This window comes from Amphiura filiformis, chromosome 17 (assembly GCF_039555335.1).
Source record: "Amphiura filiformis chromosome 17, Afil_fr2py, whole genome shotgun sequence".
Taxonomy (NCBI): Eukaryota; Metazoa; Echinodermata; class Ophiuroidea; order Amphilepidida; family Amphiuridae; genus Amphiura; species Amphiura filiformis.
The window spans coordinates 45,154,025-45,181,117 of record NC_092644.1 but is presented as its reverse complement, the minus strand read 5'-3'; the positions used below and the strand labels follow the sequence as shown (position 1 = coordinate 45,181,117).

Genomic DNA, 27,093 nt, shown 5'->3' with positions numbered 1-27,093 from the left:
CTTTAAGAATATATCATTAGATTTATAAAATTTACTTCGAGGACTATTAGTATTATTTTATCAAAAATGTGAAAAATATCAAATTTTAATAATTTGTAATAAAATTTGTATTATACATTTGTATCGTGAATTTCAAAAAATGAAAATTATTTGATATCAGAAAGACATTCTTCGTATTCAGAATGCAATTCGATATGTCTGATGTGCTCTCATGTCCCACAAAAAATACTGTCAAAACGCTCATTCCAGATCCCTTAATATGTAGGGTATTTTGTTTGCTGATTATTGCTGTGCTGTACAAAATATGATTCAGACGGGTAAACACTTGTCACCCTTGGGCAATACGAAGATTTGAAGGGCAAAGATTATACGGGTTAAAATTCTAAACTGAGCAAATTTGGTCAAAACACATGTCAAAATATTCTTTGGGTCATTCAAATTCAGTTTGTTTATAAACACACCCATGTATATAAACATCTAAAAAAAGTAGGCCAAACTAGCCCTCCTTAAATAATGGCCATTATTCAAAAACGGGCGATTGTATTACAAATTTGTAAAATGCATTGGAAGTAAAATTTATTTCTGCGCATTTCAACACCTCATTTGTAGCAATTATCTAAATATTGACGTCACAACGTACATTTAAATCAATGTAATCCAAGATTTGAAAGTTGCATTCTATTGATTTGTATTCAGTATAATGGAAGGAAATCTGTGTAATGATAACTAAGTGTTTTTGTATTGTTTCAAATCTGGACCTCACTACATTAAATTAACATATGTTTTATTGTTTTCTGGGCTATCGTATCAAATGAGGTGTCAAAATGCGCAGAAATAAATTCTGCCTCCAACGCATGTTACATAACTATTTATAATACAATAGCCCGTTTTTGAATAATGGCCATTATTTAAGGGGGGGGGGGTAGTTACTTTTTAGTTTTTGAGTCTAAGAGTAAGCGCACGGCCCAGCTCACGGAGAGGTTGATGTTAAAAATAATAAACGGCAATCAGGGGCGTCGCTAGACCAAAATGATTCAGGGGCGTCGCTAGACCAATGTGCCAACCGGAGTGTCCGGGTCGCGTAATTTCTTTCTGCAACCATAAATAGGTCTCAATACTATAACACATAGGCTATGTACATGAAGTACAAACATGTAAGTATATGAGGCTAGATATAACACGAGTTTATTACCAATATTATTTCCTCTTAATTAATGAAATAAAAAGAAATTGACTAGAATTAAAATTCTACAACGGTTTACCTAGGATTCGAACCCACAATCTATGGATCCATAGTCCAATGCCTAAACCACTGTGCAATGAGTCGTTGTGCCAGAAAGGTGTTTGTTTATCATACTTATTGATTACGAAATAAAGTGCATACACACAACATACTATTACTAGTATAAATACGTATATAATCTCCGATCAATGATGAATCTTGCCTCACCCTAACCCTAAACCGTAACCCTAGGTAACCCTTACTCTAACCCTAACCCTAAACCCTAACCCTTACCCAAACCCTTAAACCTAACCCTAACCCTAACCTAACCCTAACCCTAACTCTAACCCTTACCTAACCCTAAGACCCTAACCCAAACAATAATGAACTGCGCGGTTGGTTGTCGGACTATGCGGTTGGCGGCCCATTATCGTTGGAGAAAAAAATTAAGCGTCCGGGCACGGTAAGTTTTCCGTAGTTAACATTTGCATCGCATACATCATGTACGTAAGTAGCCTATAAATGAGGTTAGATTCCACGGTGTTCAGTTTTATAACACAAGTTTATTGTCATTATGCCTATTATTCCTTTTTACTTAACAAAAAGAGAAAGAATTGATTAAATTAAAATTCTACTAGTGTTCTACCAGGGTTCGAACCAACAACCTATGGATCCATAGTCCAGAGACTATACCGTACCACTGTGCTACGAGTCATTCTGCCAGAACGGCGTCTGTTAATCCCGGGCTGTTAAGGTTAAATGCAATTGATTTTCAAGGCTTGATTCCAGAGGGGCGGAAGTTAATAATGGAAACAGCCATGCAGAAAAGAATGAACTCACGCGTACAATAGTGTATCAATCTGAACTAGAACACGGACAAACCGCGGCTCGTGAGTCATCCTATATGTTGCAGGGATAAGGAAGGGGCGACCATGATAGGACCATATGGGCTGATATGGGGGGGGGTGATTGTGGGCAGCCGTTTTCGGCAATTTTCCTTTGGATTTTCTAAATTTTCAATTTTTAAAATTATCCTGGATGATATCTGTCGTGAAATAAATCAATGCTTCTATGGGCTATAATAGCCCTAGTATGCCTATTTATACCCTGATTATGCAATATATAGGCCTACAACAATAACTACAACAACAGTAACAAAACCAACCACCAATATTTTGTTAATCTAATTTGTAAAAATATATTCATAGGCCGCGCCTAGACTAGTATAGCCTAAAAATTCCTGAATTATATAATGAAAAAAAAACGGGCAAAAACAATCAATCGCTGCAGTCAGAAAGAAAGAAACGAACAAGAAAAAAAAGTGAGAGAAAAATAAAATAAAATAGATGGAATGGACTACATAGGGTCTCGAACCCCGGGGGTCACTCCCATTGTAGCCTGTACACCATCCGCGATAATCAACTTTTGAAAAGCACCCTAAACAAGGATTTAACCCTTGGCTAAAACGACACCCTAAACAGGGATTTCATTCATAACATCAAATTTCATACCCTAAATTTCATTTCCGCGTATTTAGCAATTGCAATTTTGCTACCCTTTTTTCCTATTTTTCATGTTTTTGACACCCTAAACGCGATACGCGCGTATCGTGCCTACCCACGAAAAACGACCCTTTTTACGCGTTTTCATTATCGCGGATGGTGTACAGGCCACAATGGGAGTGACCCCCCGGGACTCGAACACGTACCAAAGTTTTCCAGCTCAAAACTATAGTATTATATAGTCGAACGTGAGCCCAGCGCGCTAACCGATTGAGCTACTGAGTGATCCGTGAAATCGATTGATCTCAAACTGACTATTATGGAATAGTGCATACCAGGCTCTTATGATAAACAATCTCATCACCGCTGTAAATGTCGGAGGTATCGTTGGCGAAAAACCTCGATTTTTGCAAAAGTAGCTTAAATTTGGAGTGAAATTCAAATGGGAAAGGAATCGACATACTTTTGAGAAATAATGTAGGCAATTAGAGATCAAAATTAATGTTCCACAATCCAGATATCGATAATGTAACAAAACAGTGTTTTGTGGTACAAGATTCTCGAAAATTGTTCCCCAAAACGGGCTAATAAAATTTAATCGGTACTGTTTTTGGTTCTTCCCCATGCCAACATTATTTCTTTGGTCGATTTGTAGTTCAATACAAAAAAGGAGAAAACAATCACTCGGCGTAGTTTTATACGGAGCGAATATTTGAAAAAAACTGCATGGAACGTGTTTTTGATCTTGTGAACACGGTGCGTAAAAATGATTTAAACGAAGGATTTTTTCAAACGGATTCTAAAAATTTGTATAAAGACACAAAAATAATGTTAAGATACGTCCATGCACCAACATTTGACTCACTGCGATATTTGATTGCTGAGAAAACGCGGTTTTAGAGAACAATTTTATACGTCTTTTATACGTTTTTTATACGTTTCTTCGTGTAACCTTAATCATACTTACAGATTAATATTACTATAGTCCTAAATATTATCAATGAATATGTATATAAGTTTCCTTACCGTAACACTAACCATAACCCTAAAAGGCGGGACACCACATACAGTTGCCTAAATGGGCTTCCTATTCAAATGTTAACTACGGTAAAATAATTCGCATCTGTGACCATGATAGTGGTAAAATTCTTCTCAAGTAGCTCCAAGTCCAAAAAAATATCTATAACTTGAAACAATTTAGTAAAAAGGGAAGCCCCACTTCAAAAGTTCAAAGACTTTTTGTACCTGTTTTATTTATAATCGAAAACTGTAAGGTTAACATAAAAAGATTCAACAAAGCAGCTAACGCTTTGCTTCACCCATTGATAAGCGTTAATAATCCTGTCATTATATTGTTGTTATTGTTGTTATTGATTATAGTTCTTATCGTGTATTATCTAAATATCAAGTTCACGAAGTTCATAATAATAATAATTTCGTTGACGTATTCGATACAAACCTTATGACTTGCGATTTAACAAGGTTATATCTGTAATCAGGGCATTATATACAGTAAGCCAAAACATTACGGCCGGGCATTAAGGTACCATTTGTGTTTACCCCTGTATTATAAAAGACAAATATGTCAGAATTAAAACAAACAGCCAATACCTGTACTCATTAGCTCTGGTTTAAGACCTTATTTGTTGAAATTGGTTGAGAATTAAAGAAACGGTGATCTAATACCTAATAAAGAAACGAAATCAAAAGTTGCACTAAATCAACGAAAGCACGACGCTAATTTTAACGTGCTAATCAATGGAAGCACGGCGCTAGTTCTACAAATCACTATAACATGCAATGTAGACTATAAGCCATGCGTCTCTACGGCCCTTGGTTTTCCACTTTCGTTGTCCACTCTTGGGCAGAACATGAAAACACAACAAATCAAGAGTTAAGATATGTCTGAATTAATATCCAAAAAGTTCCCACGTTTTACTTTACTCATTTAGGAGTTATTTAGGGTTAAAAATGTGTTTTTCGTTATTTTTTCCATTTTTGCCCAAAAATGTCAAATATTAAAATAGCTGTAACTTTCAAAATAAATTGAGTAGAAATTTCATTTCTATTGTAGATGTTACATATCACATGGATGTCTAACACTGGTGAATAAAAATGTCACAGCACAACTCTATAATATAAAATAATGGCAAAAACCATATTTTTGTGCTATTTTGGCCATTTTTTAGCTAAAAATGTAATTTTTGCATGGGGAAAAAAATAAATATATATTTTATTGATTTAAAATATGTCATTATGTCAACCTAGTTATTCTGAACAAAAAAGTTAATGATGGTGAATGTCTGTGACCTATAGTTTTTGATCTATGGCCCTTTCAAATACATATGGACTAAAATAGCATGTTTTTGTTCAATATTTCCAATATTACGCCAAAAATGGTCCTTTATGGCCATTTTAACCAACTTGTTAGTTTTTGGAAAGTGGGAACTTCACTTAATAATATGAACATGTAATTGTACTTCAATGTTAAGCTATTTCAAGATCCACTAGTATGCCCACTACCGGGGTAGCAGCAATTTTATCTACTTTCAATGCAGTAAAATGATGACTAAAATGATTTTGCTGCATTGAAATTAGTAAAATTGACCGATATAATTGCTGCTGTCATGAAAACCGAGCTACCAGTGGATCTACAACTAGCTTAAAATGCAAGTACTATAATATATCCATAATATATGTGAAGTTCTCACTTTCCAAACACTGAAAATTTTGTTAAAATTACAAAAAAGGACCATTTTCAGCCTAATATTGGAAAAATTGACAAAAACATGCTATTTTAGTCCATATATGAATTTGAAAGGACCATAGATCAAAAACTATAGGTCACAGACATTCACCATTATTAACTTTTTTGTTCAGAATAACTACGTCGATATAATGACATATTTTTTAAATCAAGAAAATATATATATTTTTTTTCCCATGCAAAAATTACATTTTTAGGTCAAAAATGACCAAAATATCACAAAAATATGGTTTTTGCCATTTTTTAAAATATTTTAGAGTTGTGCTGTGACATTTTTATTCACCAGTGTTGGAAATCCATGTGACATGTAACATCTACAATAGAAATGAAATTCCTACTCAATTTATTTTGAAAGTTACAGCTATTTTAATATTTGACATTTTTGGGCAAAATGGAAAAAAATCACGAAAAAACACATTTTTAACCCCAAATAACTCCTAAATGAGTAAAGTAAAACGACGGAACTTTTTGGATATTAATTCAGACATATATTTACTATTGATTTGTTATGTTTTCATGTTCTGCCCAAGAGTGGACTACGGAAGTGAAAGATAAATGCCTATGTCCCCTAGTCTAATGGAACAAACTGCAACTTTTAAATTGGAATCTTCCTTGGGTTTTTAGATTGTCGTGTCTTTATTTCTTGAACAATTTCAACAAATGAGGTCTTAATTAGAGCTAAAAGATTCGGCGGTTGGCTTCTGGTTTCAATTATGACATGCGTTGTTAAGGATACACAGGGGGTGAACATAACTGGTGCCTTAATTTTTTGGCTTACTAAAAGCGGGCATTATAGAAAATTTAATGCGAAGAAATCAATCATTCCCCTCGTGGAAAACATAGAGGCATAACCCAGGGGGTCACTCCCATTGTGGCCTGTACACCATCCGCGATAATAAAAACGCTTTAAAAGGGCAGTTGTTTGTGGGTATAGGCACGATACGCGCATATCGTGTTTAGGGTGTCAAAAACATGAAAAATTGAAGGAAAAAAAAGGTAGCAAAATTGCAGTTGCTAATACGCAGAAATGATATTTAGGGTATGAAATTTGATGCAATGAATAAAATCCATGTTTAGGGTGTGAAAACAGGTGCGTGTTACCTGTTTAAGGTATCGTTTTACCCAAGGGTTAAATCCTTGTTTAGGGTGCTTTTCAAAAGTTGATTATCGCGGTTTGTGTACAGGCTACAATGTGAGTGACCCCCGTGGGGGCATAATTATTAAATAATGGAACCAATGATCATTTCAGGTATAGGCCTATAAATATGCTATAAAACATTGGTTCCACTAATGTAGCTGTAGCAACAATACCCCAAACACATGACCCAATACCATAAAGATTGTATGGGTTGAGACATAATTTATCTTTGAATGAATGCAGCCAAGTGTAAAAGTATAGATATAGGTTAACCTGCCGAATATTTCAGGGTAAAATAACGCTTAGTTATACATAAACTAATTTTTGATATTAAAACTTTGCCAGGGATTTTCCCTCTTTAGTTTTTATCCGGTTTCACAAGAAAATTGTGGTTAGTATTAAAATCGAACAAAAAAGAATACCAGTCTATTATTTGACAAAATTGCTATGAAGTTCGTTGTAAAATTTCGCACGTAATACGATTCAAATTATTAAGGTCAAAAATTCTACCCTTTAACAAAATTGTTATGACGTCCATGTCGGTTGAAAATTTGGCACCTAGTATACTAGTACAATGCAAAATGAAGGTCAAAAATTCATACGGATAAACAGGCCAACTTTTTACTTGGACAGTTGGACTGCATCTTTTTTCCTAATTTGCACCAAATATTTGTTTAGAGCGGCTAAGAGTTTCTGGTATTACGCCGGGGTATTACGATGTGATGTCAAGTTGAAGTTATCAAGATTCGGCACACGTCAGTCAAGTAAAAAAAGTTGCCAACTTGAGACCACTGTGAATATTGAAAGTGACCATAAAAACGTATACGATAAATCAGGCATCACGCTGCTACAGAGTTATTTTAATCAAATAGGGGGAACTGGATTGGGGTAATGTGAAATTGAGGAAGGGTGAATTCTCGAATTTAATTGTCAATATTTATGTCTTAACGTGGAGTGGGGAGCTCGATTCGGGGTGGGGGTGGGGGTGTGTGGGTGGGGGGGGGGTGTTTCCCGTGAAGCCGTCATCACGTGCCCCATTGACGATGTAAAACATAGATGACTTGTCGATGGTTCTTCAGGATAATTGTCGTTCATAATTACAGTCTTTAGCAGATAGCAATATAAAATTATATATTGCTGTCTTCAGTAAAAATTAATAAGAAATTACACAATTACTGTTTTCAGTTGATAGCAAGAACAAGTTACTTAATACTGTCTTCAGAAAATATCAATATTAAATGACATATAATTCATGTAATTACAGTACTAAACAATTAATGACAGTAGGTATGCTTTCAAGTACCTCAGTATAATAACAATAATAAATTAGATACTGGTCATGTGTCATATATGGTGGGGCACATTTGTGTTACAAGCACCAATTTTGATCAGTTGTCCTCCTTTTCACTTAAAATTGATGCACATCTAAAACTATACATCACATTGGTTTACATGTGATAAAAGTTTCGTGCACCTTTGGATAATTCCTATTAGTTTACGTGCAGAAAAAGTTTCTTGTACAGCTCAACTGATCATACTTTTCCTACATTCGACATTGCATGATTTTTGAGTTGACACAGTCATGAAAATAACTATAGATACTTGACAGACCATTAGTATCCCAGTTCTGAACCTTTTCATTGATCATTCATAACAATAGGTATCTGATGGATCAGTGAAGATAAGAAGGGATTACAATATATCCGTAACCTTGATATTATAGTACATCTCGAGGAAAAAGTGCAATGGACATGTTTTCATTTTATGTTTCAAATATCCCGCGCATGAAAATTGAGTATTTAACCCAAAATGGAAAATGGAACAATTTATTGAAATCTGTTTTAACAGATTTTTTGACATCTTTTCTGCACTGTATTATACCTAAATTAAGAAATTTGATAAATATTCAAAGAAAATATAGGTCATCCAAAAAATGTAGATTTTTACACATTTTGGGGCAAAAAAAGGAAAAATAAGCAAAAATATCAAAATCTGTTTATTCATCAAGTCATAACAAACGGCCTACATGCTTAATTTCTAATAAAATATTGAAATAGTGAAAAATATAGGTATTTATTGATTTTCATGTTTTTTCTTGCAAATATGCTAATAATATGCAAATTATGAAATTGCAAAATAAAGTTTCTACATACATCTTTCAAGTGTGATGTTCAAAATGACAGACATCAAAAAGAAATTCGATGAAATGTAAAGGTGTAGTAACAATTTTGGCATGGACTGTCTGGTAAGTTGAGCTGTACCTTTGCAAAAATCCCATTGGTTTACGTGTAAAAAAAGTTTCTTGTACCTTTGCAAAATTGTTTTGCAAAAATCCCATTGGTTCACGTGTAGAAAAAGTTTCTTGTACCTTTGCAAAATTGCCATTAGTTTAAGTTACGTGTAGAAAAAATCCCATTGGTTTACGTGTAAACAAGTTTCCTGTGCCTTTGCAAAAATCCTATTGGTTTACTTGTAGAAAAGCTTCTTATACCGTTGCAAAAATCCCTTTGGTTTACGTGTAAAAAATTTCCGTGTACCTTTACAAAATGCCCATTATTAGGCCGTTCCATCCCAGGAAAAAACTAATACTATTTGTTACTAGAACCATGTAATGTTGCTTTGGTCAAAAGGATAAAAAAAGCCCACCTGCCACCTCGATATTTTCCTGAATCCAAGATGGCGGCCAAAATCCCCAAATTCCACAGTCTTAGAATGTTATGGAACTATTTATTTTATCTTCAAATTATATACAGATATCGTTTAACAAATATGCACAACAAAAAATTGGTAATACTAACCATGTGACCTAAAATGATCTATAATGAACTCTATATGACTACCGTTTAAAAAAATGATGAAATGACACAATGAATCCATGTGTCATTATGGTCATAGTATACAACCAGGACCGCGACACTCCGGCACTTGTTGGAAGACATCTAGTACAGCAGACAGTACATGTACAATGTGATTTTCTCATTTATAATTAGGATTACGGTACGTCATTGCCAGAGCTTGTTTATTTGTTCATTAGAATGATTGACAGCGGTGGGCGGACTTATACTCTTTGTTTTGTGAGCGGTACAAAAATGTGATTCTCTTATTAATTATAGGTCAAGGTAGGTCAATTCGGACCGTCTCTTCCCCAGACCTCTATGTATGTAGGACTTTATGGTACTTCTCATTACACGTTCGTAGTCAGACTTTGCCGGCGACGACGCTTGCGAATTGCCTGTCTTCAGCTGCGTTATACTGGTATAGGCAGTTTGTAGAGAGTGTCTTATCTCATTATTATAGTATCTCTGATACAACTTCCAAAACTCCCGGGCCAAAACTTCAAAGGTGCTTGTATGTTCATTGAAACATGATGATCAAAATAGATCTAGGGGCCATTGCAAAAGTGCCAAATTCGCAAACGGGTCAATCCATGCTATTAAATTTAATAATTAACCGCGTGTACACCCAACCTCTTGGATGTTGTTCTACATTATTGGTCATGGGTACCATTTGTGCTCCTCAAGGTGAGGTCAGGACAAAAAAGATCAAAATTCCCTTTTTTGGCCGAAAATTTCGCGACCTGAGGATTTTGAGCTAAATTGGACATGCATAGCAGGTTATTTTATAAAGTACCATTTTTAAAGGACAATATCTCAGCAACTAAATCAGCTATAATCTTCTTATTACACAGGGCTAATTACTAGTCATAAATGATTAGTAGTAAAAACAATGGGATATTTAGATTTCATTTTAGTTTCATAGGTCCATACAATCATCCCCCCCCCCCAATGTTGACGCCTGATAATGGGTTTCTGACCAAATTAACCTCATATTTGCCCATTTTTTGCCCCCAAAGTGCATATTTTCGTCCGCTTCGCGCGCATTTATTCTACTTTTACACCATTATTTCATCAGTTTAGCTTCAAAATAGCAAAATTTTTCGCGCGCTTCGCGCACAATTGAACCAAAACTTATTCTGTCGCCAAAAGGTGCTGGATTGACTATACTTGAATTTTTTTTTCCAACTCCACCTCCCCCCATGTCAAAAAGAAATCTACGCCACTGAGCAGAGTAATTTACTGCGCGATGTCACCATGGCTGCAGCTGCAAACAAGATCGATGCCTTTACAACAGGTTGCTACAAATTCAAGCGTGTGGATCGTATTCCAAATGAAACCATCTACAATCTGACCAACACTTCTCCACAGGTTGCTAGAGTCAAGATTCATTCACTCAAATTTCTCGGCATATACTGCGCCGAAGACGACGAGCCTGTGAAAGAATATGTCCTTTATATTCCACCACATGGGAAGAGGGAACCGGGACGGCCGCGCACACTGTAATTACAGTATGTCCAGCACCTCCTGTGAGATACTGAAGGGATGCTGCAGCCAAACAAAATAGTTTCGCTTGCCCAAGATCAAAATAGTTGGAGAAAGCTTGTAGTCAATCCCGCAGCCGACTGATGATGATGATGGCCACCATCTTGGATTCATGAAAAAAATCCAGGTGGCATGTGGGCTTTTTTTTATCCTTTTAACCCAAGCCACATATGTGCCCTTACCAAACAGGAAGGCTAAGATATCCTTCGATAACTATTCATCTACCATTCGAACTCTAATAATACTGTATTGATAGTGGTCATTACTATTCAAGACACTCGAATAGTAGTACGACCGTTAGTGTAAGATTTTCTTGAATAGTAAGGACCACTAACTACCCTTCCCCTTACTATTCATAGCTTTTAACTACCATTCAGACCAAGTGGCTTAGTATTCTCAACAAGAAGGAACATTTTCTAAGTATATTACCCTTCAACTAGTATTCCTTAATGGTCGACCCCAGGGTCAAGGACTGGTGCATGATGGGACTATATTTCCAACTGCCATTTTGAATTGGTGTGAATGCAGAGATGATGGGACTCTTGTTTTTGGATGTTTTAAGCTGTATTGCAGGCATTGTTGTACAATATTGGGATGTTGCTTGACAATTAATAATATTTTATGTGATCCATATAGTAATTGTGTGGAAGTGAAAATGCTACATGCATAATGTAGTATAATAGGTAAGATTAAAATATATTTGATGTAAATTTGGTATGTAAGTTTTCATGCTGGCAGTTTCTTGAAATAGGGAATGGTCTAGTGCAAGGAGGAGATTATATTGAGGCATGTAAATAATTATTACATACTGTATCTCGTATATGCAGCTAATTTTTTCCCAGTATTAAATTGGGCTACTTGCTGAAGATTTTCATGGAGGAATGTATATACATGCATGTATATATCATACAGGCCTCCATCTGGGAACATTTTTTGAATTGTTTGGAATAATATAGAAATTGTCAAAAGATTAGAAATTAGAAAGTACAGGGTGCATCAGCGCTGCCAGTCATGCTTGCACGATGCAGAAGGGTATGTGGTATTTGGGGGATGTGCCCCCTTCAGTCATACAATCCCTCATGGCATGTATAGATCCTTGTTTTTAGAAACATCTGGTGTACGTGTGTCCTCATTTGGCATTATAAGGAATCCCTGATCAATACACACACACCTGAGTGTTATTCCAAACGTGGACACAGTTTAGGACTATGCAAACACTGACGTCTGAAACTGCATTCAATTAACAAACTGAGGACATTTTTACATGTATGAAATGCAATTTTACCTAGCAACTGGGGACAGTATATTTAATGCACGATAGAGGTATCTCGCAAATGCATGATGCATATACATGCAATTGTGCTTGTTTGCAGACCTCTGAAACTGAAGATGGTCTCCCATTGCAAATGGTCCACAGTTTAAATGTGAAATGTGCATGTCCTTATGTTTGTCGGTAAATAAATACGCTCACCTCTTGTAACGTATATCAATTGGGAATTCATGTGCCTAAAACTGTCAAAAGGGGACACATGCAATTCTAGCCTAATCACCTAATTATGGACATTTGTGTATCAATTAGGGACATTTTGTGTGTGTAAATTGGGGACACTTGTCTGAAACCTACAGTCGGGTATATCCTACGCCCCCCAGACAACTGGGGACATCTTAATTAACACCATATTTTTATCACTTTTAGCCAAAGGGGAGAAGTATCTCTACAACTGGGAACATCCCGGTGCTTAAATGTCCCAGTTTCATGCATTTTAGACCAGGAAAATGTCCCCATTCATCTGTGTTTACTGTTTACAAGCTGTTTGTTTTGCATGAAAACATAAACTGTGACTGAGTACATTCTGGGGAGATTCTTAGGACACCGGGGTCATCAATTACTACCCCCATGCCGGGCCCCCATGGTGCCCCATATTGTAATGCCAGAAGAGGTATGTATCAGTAGCACCAGTGAAAAAAAGTCCTTGACCGTCAGTATTCCTCAAGCGCCCCCTCATGCATACACATCACCCCACATCACACACACACCCCGACCCCCATTCAGGTATCCTATGCTACATGTAGTATAGCACTCTGCTATACTGGATAATGGTCGACCACTACTGGTCAATAGAGTATTTGGTTTACTGGTCGACCACTAGTAGAGCATTTGGCTTACTGGTCCACTAGTGGTCGACCGCTAATCCCGGGGGGGGGGGCACTTCAACTTTGGAGGTGACGCGTATGTAGGGCTGTTAAGACCCCCTTTTTCAGCATCGCTGTCACCCAAAGATCCCATATTTTTTTACGAACACATGCTCTGTCCGGCTCTGTCACCCGAAGACCCCTATTTTTCCATTTGATCTGTCACCCAAAGACCCTTACAAGTTCAATTTGAACAGCAACTTTCATTTATCACTGATTTTGTTACTTATTTTGAAAAAACAAAGAAATTTGACACTATTTAGAACTAAAAATTCGATTTTCGCGGTTTTTGTGGCGCTGTTTCGGTTCTCATCTCACCCATTTCAAAAAAAGGTCATGCTCTCACCCAATGACCCCATATTTTTTACATTTTGCTCTCACCGAATGCCAAAAATCATGCTCTCACCCGATGACCCCATATGTTTTACATTTTTCTCTCACCGAATGCCCCTTAGTGCGAAAGTGCCAGCCCTACACCTATATCCATTTCAAATTGAAGTGCCCCCGGGCCCCTAATACTACTGGTCAGTGCTAGTATTCGGCTTACTGGTCGACCATTAGTATAGCATTCGGCTTACTGGTCCACTAGTGGTCCACTAGTGGTCGACCATAGTTAGCGTGGCTCATTTGCATAATTCGCCTAGCTTATACGAAGGATAGTCGAAGGGTAATCGAATAGGAAGGCTAATTTTTCACTACAGAATACTATATGACCGCTATAATAACTATAGCGGTCACATGGCATTCGACCGCTAGATGACCGCTATTGACGACCGCTTTGTAAAGGCTAGTTGAAGGCTAATGATTTAGGTAAGGGTATGGTTCTGCGAGGAAAAAGTGGAGTGCTAAGTTTTTGTAAGGCGAGGGCACTCACAAAAGGTATTTCTACCTCGCTTATCCTCGTTCAAACATTATGTGACCAACTCCAACAAAACCTGGAGCAAATCGCCAGATATATTTTTGAGCTATAGGCCTTTAAAGATGACATTTCCTGTTTCTTATCTCCCTCTTCCGTCACAATACTGTTCATCCTGTCAAACAGAGTGCGCCATTATTATGACTTTGAGGGCAAATTTTTGGAAAAATGTAAGAAGTAGTGACGCCATAAAATTGTTTTAAGATTTTGTTTCAGGAGATTCAATTTGAGTTTTGTGGGGGTAAAATTTCCGCATTTTAGCAAAATTATTCTGATATATCAAATTTATTGAGGTTTTAGGTGATTTTTACTGAACCTTAACACCAATACGTGTTCGTCAGAATTGAAATGCACTTGTAATCTACCAATTTTGAATACGGGAGGAGGTTTAAAAATACAGACTTGACATTTAGTATGGAATAATTTTTCGCTAAATTCCAAGACTAGTCTGGAAGGGGTCTGCATAAACCGCACGGGATAAATATTAATAATTGGGGTGTGTCGCGAGATGGTGTAAAGTATTTTTTGACAGAAAATGTGCTTTCCATTTATTTAAATTATGGTTTTCATGATGTAGTGAATTAGCCTAAAATGGCGGATTTATGTAGACTGAATTTGAATTTTGTGGGGGTTAAAATGTCTGAATTTGAGCAACATTATTCTGATATTATCAAATTTATTGAGGTTTGAGGTGATATTTACTGAACCTAAATACCAATAAGTGTTCGTCAGAACTGAAATGCACTTGTAATCTATCAGTTTTGAAAGTGTGAGGAGCTTTAAAAATATGGCTCTGAAAAATGGTACGCACTCAGAAATTTTGAATGGCTCCCTGGGGCCAAATGTTATAAACTTACTGTACACAAAAAAGAGCGAGAGTTCTTCGGACAATCAAGAATCCGCGCAGTTGATTTGTACCTTAAGTGTATAACATTTGACCTCAGGGAGGCCATTTAAAAGTTAAGAGTACGTACCACTTTTAAAAGCCACATTTTAAGCTCCTCCCATGTTCAAAAAATTGATACATTGCAAGTGTATTTCAGCTGTGATTAATGCCAATTGCTGACAAAGTTTAGGAAATATCACCTCAAACCCATATTTATCAGAACAATGCTGCATAAAGTCCGAAATTGTGTCCCCCACAAAGCTCAAATTCAGCCTCCATAAATCCGCCATTTTAGGCAGATTCGCTACATTATGAGAACCATAATGTGGAAAGCACATTTTCTATCAAACAATTATTTTACGCCATCTCCCGACGCACCCCAATTAATATTTAGCCCGCGCGGTTTATGCAAACACCTTCCAGACCAGTCTTGATATTTTTCGAAAAAATATTCCATACTAAATGTCAAGTCTGTTTGTCTCCTAAAGGTGGTACGCACTCAGAAAGTTTGAATGGCCCCTGGGGCCAAATGTTATAAACCTATTATACACAAAGAAACAGCGTGAGTTCATTGGACAACCAGGAATCCGCGCAGTTGTTTTTCTACAGTAAGTTTACAACATTTGACCCCAGGTGGGACTTTTTGAGTACGTATCACCTTTAAGAGCCATATTTTTAAGTTCCTCGCATTCTCCAAGAAGTGGTATAATTGAAAGTGTATTTCAGCTGTGACGAATACGAATTGCTGACGAAGTTTAGGAAATATGACCTCAAGCCCCAATAAATTTGGTAATAACAGAACAATGTTGCATAAAGTCTGAAACTGTGTCCCCCACGAAGCTCAAATTCAGCCTCCCTAAATCCGCCTTTTTAGGTAAATTCAGTACATTATGAGCTATTATGAGCACCATAATGTAAACTTATGAAAAGGACATTCTATCAAACAATTATTTTACACCATCTCCCGACACACACCAATTAATATTTAGCATGTGTGGTTTATGCAGACCCCTTGCACACCAGTCGTGGAATTGTGCGAAACAATATTCCATACTAAATGTCAAGTCTGTAGTAGCTTCTTAAAACTTGGCATTATAACATTTGCATGTCATCTACACTTGAATGCGAATGTATTTATACCTTTGCAGATTTTTGTAGGTAAATTCAACCATCATAAGATTCGATATAGACGAATCCAATTTCACGCATTCCTACACCTCAATGGCAGCCCTACTGGGCGTCCGGTGGGTATATCCCAATCCCACCTAAAATGTGAAATGATACGACCTTGGCGGGAATTGTAAACTGCATCTCATTACCCGTGTTTACACGCAGACAAAAGAATGATGAAAGTTTACAACACTGTGCCACGAGTCGCTCTGCCAGAAAGGCGTCTGTTAACCGTACTTACTGATTAATATAACTATACATATTACCAGGCATATCACCTCAAAAATAAGCGCAGCAGGAACACGTTATTTAATATTTCTTCATGAATGAGCTTTATTAAAGCATCAACAAAACAAAAAACGGAATTGAAATCGGTCAATGCATTGTGATGTAGTGTCAACTTTAAGATGGAATTAAACCTGCCACAAGTGGCTATAATGACAACATTGGCACATTTCGAGATTTTATTTAGACGCTTGCCTGAAAAAGCAGCGTTAATTTGAGTATCACATGTTAAATGCCTATCTTTCCTAACTTCATTAAACAAAACAAAATTAAAAAATCTATCATTAAATAATTATAATAAATTAACCAAATATACTATTTTAGCAAATTCAGCTAATCTGCAGACAAATTAAAGGTGAAAAAATGACTAAGTTCAGCTAATTAATATGCAAAATTGATGCCAATAGAAAACCGTTTTTGCACACATGTATACAAAGATATTTAAAAAAAATACACAAAAAGTAATTAATTATGCAAATTAGCTAATTGCAGGTAATTATGTATTCATGATATTTTTATGTACATTAGGCATGAGTAATTTTGGTTTTTTTCAATATTTAATGAAAGTCTATTCATTCACCATAAATTTGTCAAGTATGAACCTGTTATGATATTGAATAAAGAAACTGCAGTTAATTACTTAAATATAATACAAAACATACAAAGTTTGACATTTTCCTGAACTTCGTGTCTGGGACTTCGTGGCTCATTATTTCAATGTCGATGTCCTACCTATAAAATTCCTGGTCTTAAAATGACAAGTTAGGGTTATAGGTTTAGGATTAGAGTATTAGGCTTAGGGCCAGATTTAGGATTAGCTTACATGGAATAATTACATGAAGGATATAACCAAGTTTGATCATGTTTGTTGATATAATGTCTATACTTGTTATTGTTATTAAAGTGATCAAATGAAACAATGTGTTCGATATTTTAGAAACATTAGTCTAGCTTTAAAAGAACATTAAAATCTTATATTGTTAATATTTAATTTTAGACTGTTACTGTTCCTGGACCCCCTCTGGCATCTATTGTATCAGTTACCCATTGGCCGTATGACGACATTCGTGTGAACACGTCCGGTTTACCAGTTGTTCCACACTGCGAGTGGGTCTTGAAACTGGTGATTCCAAGCAACAACCAATCCGTGTCACCATACTTGCACATCAGTGGGCCTCCGCTGTCACCCTGTTTCAAGTTTATAACAAGCAAAACAATAATTTAATTTATTATAAAAGTCGACACATACAAATACGAGTAAGGCTCTCTCACAAGGCTCACATATTCACGAAATTGTACATACAATCAACCCAACCCACCTCAAGCGCGCGATAAATTTAATCCCGGTTCCGGTACTCCATGTATTCATTATTCCGGATACACGGATTGCCGGAACCGGGAATTTAACGCTTTGCTCGGTGTGTCATAGATACACTTTACAATTTTGGTCAACTTTGCCAGGTATTTCGAGCCAGGGGTGGCAACCCCCTGCCCCCGGTCGGTACGCCTCTAATATAAGGGGCTTTAAAACGCCTGCATGGGCACTTCCCTGTCAAAGGTTACCTGTGCGAAAGCATAGGCCCACAAGGCATTCTCTCTCGAATCATAAAACACTTATGCCAGAAAAAAAATATTTCTGGCTCTCGTCCGGAGGATTTTTATGAATTGATAAGTAATGGGTGTTTTTTTTTCAATGTAAAATTAGCATTATAGTAGTTTCTGTCTTTTCTAAATAATTTTTACTCGAGGAAACGCGGAAACAGTTTTCTTTGTCGTCTTTTGCAAATGTGATACCATCCGGGGATACCATAAAAGGCACAAAAAACTTAGAGAATGATAAATTGTTCCCTTATTTATCTGTATAAAGTTTTCCTAAAGCATTCCAAAATCTTTTAAAAAAAATTCCAGATATTGAGGTGTGAGGTGACCATGGTGACGAGAGCCAAAAAATCAATTTCCTACGGCCCAATCTCGACTTACGTTGCACAACCCACTGCCTGCTGCTATTCCCTCGACACAGATGTGATTAGGAGTGACTTCAAACGGGCTTGGGCTTGCTTGTGCCACACAGGTGGGGTTGCTTATAACATCAACCTTCAGGTCCTGCAAATAGCTAGGCGTACTACCTATACACAGACAAAATGGCACAAATGGCAGTCCGGTGAGTTCAATGAACTACGCCCTGAAACCGAATACGACTTTACTACGCAATCATCAGTGCAAAAAATGTTTATAAATTGCTTAAAAGTGAAGGATAATGAAATTTGGTGTTTTTGAAATGAATGCGTAATTCTTCTTTCCCCTGTTTACTATATTTATATTTACAAACAATTCAAATGAAAATGATAAATTTCTTCTTATCATGGGTGATTTGACACCACCAATGCAGTTGCTAATTTCATGAATACTGCGTTTGAAAAACTGGAATTTAAATAATAGACATGTGCCTAGTTAATCTAATATATTCAAGATTATTATTGTAAATTTTTTATATTGTTATTGTACTTTATTTGTATATTTATTTGTATCCGTTGTTTGACCATATCTTATTGTAAGATGAATGTCAATAAAATCTGATTCTGTATTCTGTATTTAGTAATCGGGAATCGGGAACAATGTTTTTACCCCGGGGGCCACTCAAATATGACAGTGTACGCATGCGTGACCAAATTTTTGCAAACACCCCCTAAACGAGTTTTACCCTACCAGCAAATTTAGCCCCTTAATAAGGTAATTTAGTGTAGAATTTACCCCCTAATGAGTTTTTGGCTGGTGAAAATGCAACAAATGTACCCTTTTTGGACTCAAAAATTTGAAAAGGTACCCTAAACAAGTTGTCCAGCTTCAGAAAACTACCCTTATTCTTGAAAATCACTGTTTTTAGACCCTAAACGCGTCACGCGCGTAACCTGCCTTGCCTAAAAAACAACCCCTTTTACTTGTTTTTTTGGTCACGCATGCGTACAGACCATTTATGTGAGTGATCCCCCCGGGTTTTTTACCTATTTAGGTATTAAAACTCGTGAATCATACTAGTGAGGGTGCCTGGGAGACCTAATCTACTAAACCTTTAACGTTTCCCCTACTCCTCCTGCAAAGTGGTGCCTCGGATGATTATTTAGACCTAGCATACACATTGAATCGTCACGTCATTTCAGTCGCTAGTCGCCTATCCCATTGTTCAAAATCCCTGGTCAGACCTTTGAATATGCGTTTCGAAGTTTGTATCCCCCGGTTGTATCCTCTTCGGAGTAGGCCTACATAACTATTGCACAACCCCTAAATGATACGTACCCCCTGTCGTCAAGCTTCCCCATCCAGCAACCCAGCAGTTGCCGTCAAGCAAATCGTCATTTTCAGACCCAGGATGTTGCATACAAACTGGTCTCACACGTGTGGTATATGACACTGCAGAGCTGAGACGCAAGATAGCGATATCATTGCGAGCGGAACTCCTTGACCAGCCATTATGAAGGATGATCTGTGAGACACCTCTAGCCTGTGTAGACCAGATATTACTTGAAGCCTTATTTGCTTGTCCGAAAGTGACCGTCAACTGGGATGCCAAAATAGGTTGATTGTATCTATCTACATCCCTATAGTGAAAGGCACATAGCTTGGCATCACTTTTGGAATACATTTGGTTTGTTATTTACTATTATTTGGGAGTGTGTCTGGAGATGTTGTAAAATAATTGTTTGATATAAAATGTGCTCTCCATGAGTTTACATTATGGTGCTCATAGTAGTGAATTGGTCTGAAATGGCAGATTTAAGGAATCGGATAGCAACGTTTGCACAGTAGGCCTATTTATTGTGGGACCTGAGAGCACATCAGACATATTGAATTGCATTCTGAATACGAGGAATGTCCTTCTGATATCAAATAATTTTGATTTATTTTTAAATTCGCGATATAATACAAATTTTATGGCAATTGGTTAAAATTTGATATTTTTGAAATCTACCAGTCCTTGAACATTTACATGTTTTTGGGAGTTATTATTGAATAAGACATATATAGCAAGGCTATGGCAAGAAGGTGAAATATATTTGAAACTTAAACTCGAAATAAAATATTGAACTATTATAATGTACAGTACTTACACACAGTGTGCAGCAGTTGTAGCCCAGTTTGGTGCAATCAATTCAACTGTACATCTGAAGCTGCCACTTCTTTTCATAATACCCAGCCATGGCCAAGTGTATGTGCTGGTTACACTGTTCCCATTGACAATTTTATTGTTGTCGTTGAGAGTACCGCACACTTCTTTATTGGCGTTCCATTTGTCCGCTTTTAAAAAAAAAAACGGGTTAAAAGTTATATCAAAATCGCGTCGTTTTGTCTCTCAAACTGTATTTCGATTTGTCATTATACAGACTTGACAATAAGTATGGAATATTTCTTCACGAAGTGCCAAGACTAATCTGAAAGGGGTCTGCACAAACCACACGGGTTAAATAGTTATAGACCTTTTTCCCTATTCCAGTGGGGTATGAGTGTCGCAAAATACATCATCTCCCCGGGGGAGTACAGAGTTATGTTCATTACATTCTGGAATACGAACATTTCGGCTGGTGCCTTCATCACAAAAAAGGAATCACCGATAATCATGATAATGGCGCATGATCACTAATATACCTTTCGGGGGCAAAAAACAACATTTCTATGCCTTATTGACACGGTGTCGTCGCCAAAAAAAGTTTCCTGTTATTGAAACCTAACTTTGTATACATTTTATAGACCAATGGTGAAAAACTAATGACGGGACACGCAGTGATATTTTGTCGGCGTCCGTTTCACTTTTTTTTCGGAGATGAAAATAAGACGTAAACAAAATCTCTTCGCTCGGTAACTGCATCACTCGTGTATTCAATAATTGCATAATTAGTAACATCGATGGCCTTTACGATAATCCGCATATATGGAATCAGTATGCCCATATTAAGACAAAATGTTTGCAAAGGCCTGGCAAAGACCATCGGATGCACACGATCTATGAGGTTGATGAATTACGTCATACCCCCCTGGAATAGTGCATTGTAGGATAGAGGGAAAAAGGTCAATTGGTGTGTCGGGAAATAGCCCGAATCCTTCTGGCCTATAATGGCGAAACCTTCTTTACCCGCAATCCTTCACGTTGCCTTTCCCCATGATCGTATATATATGGAACAACTGTAAAAAACACACAAAAACTTGTTTTCAACATGTTCAAGGCAAAACGTATGGAACACACCACTCCTCTGCTGAAGGAGCTTCACTGGCTACCAGTAAATGAGCGAACTTCAAACTACTCACATTCGCTTTAAAGCAAACATGAAACAACACCACTGTACATACAAAATCTCCTAAAATCTCACACATTTTCACGCTTTGTTCATACTTATGCTAAGGCGCTATTTAAATTATATTTATTGTATTGTATTGTATCGTATCGTGCGTAGTTGTTGAAAGACTGAAGGATTTGCAATGGAACCAATAATACAAAAAGTGCGCCACGTCATAAAAGCCAAAATATTTCACGTAGGCTGTCGTATTTGTTTGTTTTGTATTTGAGGAATCCAGAAAAAATTAAAAAATTCAATTTTAACAACCAAAAATTAAATTTTTATCAAATAACTTTTATTTTGTAGCCTGGATCTAAGAGTATAATCATTAATCATGGGTAATTTCAATATCCCGAAACGTAAGATAGCAGAGCTGTGGTAAAATTCATTTAGCCTAATAATTTAGATTAGAAGTTCAACTCACTGGCTGGCACGGTTCGTTTACAAATAATTAGTTGTACTCACCATAAGGACTTGTACTGTCATGCCAACAAGGCAATACATTTGGGAGAAACAGTGCCACTACAAACGCCACCAAAAGATTCTGCAAAATAAAAATACAATTGTTTTTAAAAAACCTTTGCCGGTAGAAGTAGCAGTAACAGAGAAAGAGAAATCGCACATACTTTCTTATTTTTTCTTGATTTTGTATCTTCTGTGATGCACATGCATGGTCGCAGAACTTGTGCGCGTTCTCAAATAGCATAAGTCAAATCTAACTTCATGTAGTCTTATTTTGAAACCTCGACGGAAGAACAATTGTTGAGATTTTGGGTAAAACAATATCGGACAGTTCCACCAATATAGCGTATTAAATGGAGAATTTCCCAATTTAACAATGCGCAATTTTTTAAAAGATTTTTGTATTGTTTAAAATAGCAAATTTAACCGTCCTTAAAATATTTCATAATAAACCGGTTAGAAACATTCTGGAACAACTTTCAGCATACCTATAGAAACCATACTTTATAAGTTAAAGGAGGATTTCGTGATCCTAGCATGCTCTTTTTGTGATATTTTTCAGTAGATATCCGCGAAAAAAACTTATTCCCAAAATTTCAGTTGATTCCGATTTTGCGTTTGCGAGTTATTATTTATTATTTATTAAAACTTCTTTTGCTTGGGTAACAAAACTCAGTGTAAACACTGTTTTTCAGTTTGGCCCAGGGGTCAAACTTAAAACATCAAAAAATAACCAATACATATTAAAATACATTACAATAAGTATATATCAGATTGCACAATTTAACAAAATTAGGAATACAATAAAAACTAGACCAGCTAGGCATAAAATTTACATGCAAACAACAATGATATATAAAAACAGTGGTATTGCACTATAGGACATCATAATATAAGGTGAAATTTACTTGCAAGCATATTAAAAATAACCGACTGTAGCGGGCAACGGATTTTTTTTACTCTGGTAGGAAGAAGGTTAAAGGAGTTATGCATGATTATGTGTATTACACTGCTCCATAGGCCAGAACGAAATTCAAATTTGACGATATTTTTGCAAAACGAATTAATCTGCAAGAAAATGTTGGTACATAAACATTATGTAGCCAGAGGAAAGTGGGAGGATGAGGCTGTGGATCACGAAATGCCCTTTTAATGGTGAAGCTCAAGTAATGCTGATGCATTATAAGGCCTGCATGTCTTGCGCATAACTCATCATGCACTGCAAACGTGTTATCACCAGAGTTTCAACTGCCACTTAACTTTTCAAATCCCATTGAATTCTGTGCAAAAGACGTTGTTTAAGAATTGTGCGTGTGTCATTATTAGTTGGTCGATTTCAGATCTAAAGTGATGTATGCATGAAGGATAATTCACACCTTCTGTAGGTAACATAAAATGTGAAATCAACCAGCATTGTGAATGCGTTTTTATTGTAAATATATCAGTCCAAATTCAAATTTAACCATGGCCGCCAATGCAGTGTGCGAGCAGTCGTGTCATGTTCACTCACACAGCTGTGCTAACCGCAAGTCAACACAGTGGCGTGGTGGGAAGTGCTTAAATCATCCTCTGCGCATAACTAGGCCTTCTCATTAAACGCATGTATTACCCATTCATGAGCGGGAGTCATTTGCAAAAACTGTCGGTAATAATCATCGAGATCAAACTTGTCTGGCTATTGTGACTCCAATAGGACTTAGGTAATGGTCTTATAAACGAGTGCTCACTCTTTTTCTCTGAAATTCTGAAATACAGAAGGCTAGTTGCAGCATGTTGTAAAATATATACCGTAAAATGGGGTAACTTCGGTCAGCGGGGTAACTTTGGTCGGTCAAATATATTTTTCTAAATGGTCATATTTTCGTACAGCGGGATTTTTGACCAAAAATGAGCATTTTTTACATTCTGTTCAGATTAATTTTGCAAGGGGTCAAATGTCATAAAAAGCAACAACTTGCCCATATACAGCGGAGATCATTTTTTTTTCTTTTTGACCAAAGTTTGGTCAGGCTATTTTTAACCCCTAGGGCACCTTTACAAAGTTATTAAATTACAAAATTATAAAAACATCTTTTTTCAACTTCAAGGTGTAGAAGGGAACCCTAATGTCATAAAAAAGAGAAAATTAGAAAATTGAGAATTTTGAAGGTTTTCGGGCCAATGGGCGTTTATTCAACGGCTAGTTGTCAGGCTTCCTAAGCCATCAGACTCAAGCCCAATTAGTCATACCAATAAAATGGATCCACATTGTAAGGGTAGCTTACCGACTTAGCATGCTTAGGAAGCTTGACCACAAGCCGAGCTTCGCGAAATCGGACTTATGTCAATGCCAACTGTTATGGGTGAGTGCAATTAAAGACCTATTTCTAAACCCTAATAAACTATTATATATACTTGTACATACGATTGGAGTGGAGAATACAATCCAGAACTCAATCACGAAGTCAAATATCCTTTTTTGAACATACTCTGATACAATACAAAAAAACATACCTTATATTGCAGCTCCATCATTGACACAGCTATGGTTAGATACGATAACAGGTTGGTCTTCCAAATATGAAACAAGCCGACCTAAAGTTATGAAACAAGGTATGCTGATCTTGTGAAGAAAGTGTCTGAAACACACCATTTTATACTTTTTTAGAAAGAAAGTAACACCAGTGTTGTCACATACTGATTGGCTGAAACGCCTCCAGATACGCCCATCGTTCACGATCCCATTGTTAGAATTGAAACTTGAAATCAGAAACAATAAAAAGTGGAAAAAAATTCCGGAATTTTTTATTGAATGGTTGAAGAGAATTTTTCGATTACGACACCGCGATAACGTCATCAATAAAATGTCCATATATGGGTATGAAACGTGATTGGCCAAAAGTTTGCCTACGTGTCTATTAATCAACGACTTTGGTTAGTTTCTGATTTAGATTGGAATTAGATTTAGAATAGGTTAGATCAGTCGCGGCCCGGCCATTCTTATCCAATTCCAAAATAAGTTTTTTTAGTAATGTCAGGGGATTTCCCTTCGCATTTAGACAAATCTGCGGTCACAGACTTGACTTTTATTAAGTGCATAGTATTGTATTAGAAGAATGTTTTGACTTCAACACTACTCTGTTCATAGTATTGTAGCATTTACATTTGACAAGTGCTCACCCGATCGAAGTCAACAACTTATGAAAAAGGTCAATATGAAGACTATTCTGGACATGTATCGGGTTTTCTTATGCAAAAGACACAAAACCCAGTAAAACTGTACTATCTGCAAGCATTAGATATTGATTAAATTATTTGAACTCCCCCCAAAAAAAAAAAAAAACGATTTCCATACAGGCCTAGATGTGGGCAACTTTTAAAAATCAAAATTAACTTTTCTTGTCAGACCGTTTCTGACTTACCAAATCTGTATTCGCTTTAACCAACACATCTTAACAACCAAACATTATATTGTAATCAAATAACTTTTATTTTGTAGCCAAGATTTAAGATTTAATGGGTAATATCAAATTCCCGGCACGTACGATAACAAAGATGTGACGATAGAGGTAGAACTTTTTGAATGACCCTTGTATACCAATGTTTTAGCCATCACAGTCAAATTTGAGTAAAATGCCCGGTAAAATGATATGATATGATATGATATGATATGATATGATATGATATGATATGATATGATATGATATGAATTTATTAACCTGCACAACATCGCGGCCGAATTGCCTGCATTATACAAGAAACACAACAAAATGAAAGAAACAAAATACACATATAAAGCAAAAATATGAAAAAAGGGCAACTTGGCATGGAGGACAGCAGAGAGATGCAAAAGGGCAAAAAGGGAAGTAACCAACACGCAAGCTACTACTGCTTATTCAGCAGATTAGTAGTAGGGAATGCGGCTTTCGGCAAATCTGCTTGTGCGTGCACGCAATTTAGAGATATGGGCTGCATTTCTCAGCTGTCTTCATGGACCTCACTTCTACTAGGAGGGAGTAACATTGAGGGAGCAAAATCGGTATTAAGGGCTCGGTCACCCATCTTTGCACAGTATTTTTTGTGGGAGCTGAGAGCAAGGACACACCAAATTTGTGTTGTAATTCACGATATTATACAAATGTTATGGCAAATTATTAAAAATTTACATAAAGTCCTCGAAGTAAACTAAGTAGACATTATAAATCCAATGCTATGTACTTAAGTGTATGTAGCTGGGATGAAAAGTCGATCATCATATGAAAATTTTGACCTTTCGTATTGAGGATATACATGAAGTTTCCCAAAAGACCTTAGATATTTTGGGCAACTTCATATACAGACTTGACATTAAGTATGTAATAATTTCTTCACGATGTGCAAAGCATGGTTTGCAGAAATCATGCAAGCTAAATATTAAAGCCATATTATAACATTTGCTGAGGAGGACGCCCTCACTGAATTTTTAAAATTCATTTTTACACGATTATATTGTACTTTATTAAACCAATATACCCTGCAAAAATCAAGACTCTAGGTGCTGTAGTTTTGTCAAAATCCGAGATTTTGAATAAAACGACGGAACCGGTGTTTTATTATTACGATGGAATTATTAGTCGAACGCATACACGATGTTCATAACACACAGTACGTACACGGCGTGCGGGACGGTGATATGCACAACAAAGGGTCGTACCATAACATAACCGAAGGAGTGGTACGTATGTGCGCTGGTAGTAAATTCCAATTTTCTTTGCTTTGCCGTAGTTGTTCGGCTCAAAATAAAAGGGATATATCTGACAGTAAAAGCTAACATTTTATGGCAAAGAAATGCTAATCTATTTTGTTTGAAAATTTTATAATATGGCTT

At 36.5% G+C, this 27,093-nt stretch overlaps 1 protein-coding gene across 1 annotated transcript; it reads right to left on the bottom strand.

Moving 5' to 3' along the window:
* Window positions 1-16,482: 16,482 nt before the first annotated feature.
* On the bottom strand, window positions 16,483-24,895 carry LOC140137865 (chymotrypsin-like protease CTRL-1). Its single transcript, XM_072159666.1, has 6 exons — window positions 24,741-24,895; window positions 22,251-22,329; window positions 20,565-20,751; window positions 19,753-20,054; window positions 18,439-18,584; window positions 16,483-17,646 (listed from the first exon to the last, which is right to left on the bottom strand). Exons 1-6 carry the CDS (start codon window positions 24,759-24,761, stop codon window positions 17,452-17,454), a joined length of 930 nt encoding a protein of 309 aa, XP_072015767.1. The 5' UTR covers window positions 24,762-24,895; the 3' UTR covers window positions 16,483-17,451.
* Window positions 24,896-27,093: the final 2,198 nt, after the last annotated feature.

Bases quoted from the DNA above. Each gene is read 5' to 3' on its own strand.
- LOC140137865 (XM_072159666.1), bottom strand. From the start codon at position 24,761: ATGATGGAGCTGCAATATAAG. The intron at 18,585-19,752 runs GTACGTATCATT...GTCTGTGTATAG, and splicing joins GGGAAGCTTGACGACAGGGG to GTAGTACGCCTAGCTATTTG. The intron at 17,647-18,438 runs GTAAGTCGAGAT...AACTTGAAACAG, and splicing joins CAGGCAGTGGGTTGTGCAAC to GGTGACAGCGGAGGCCCACT.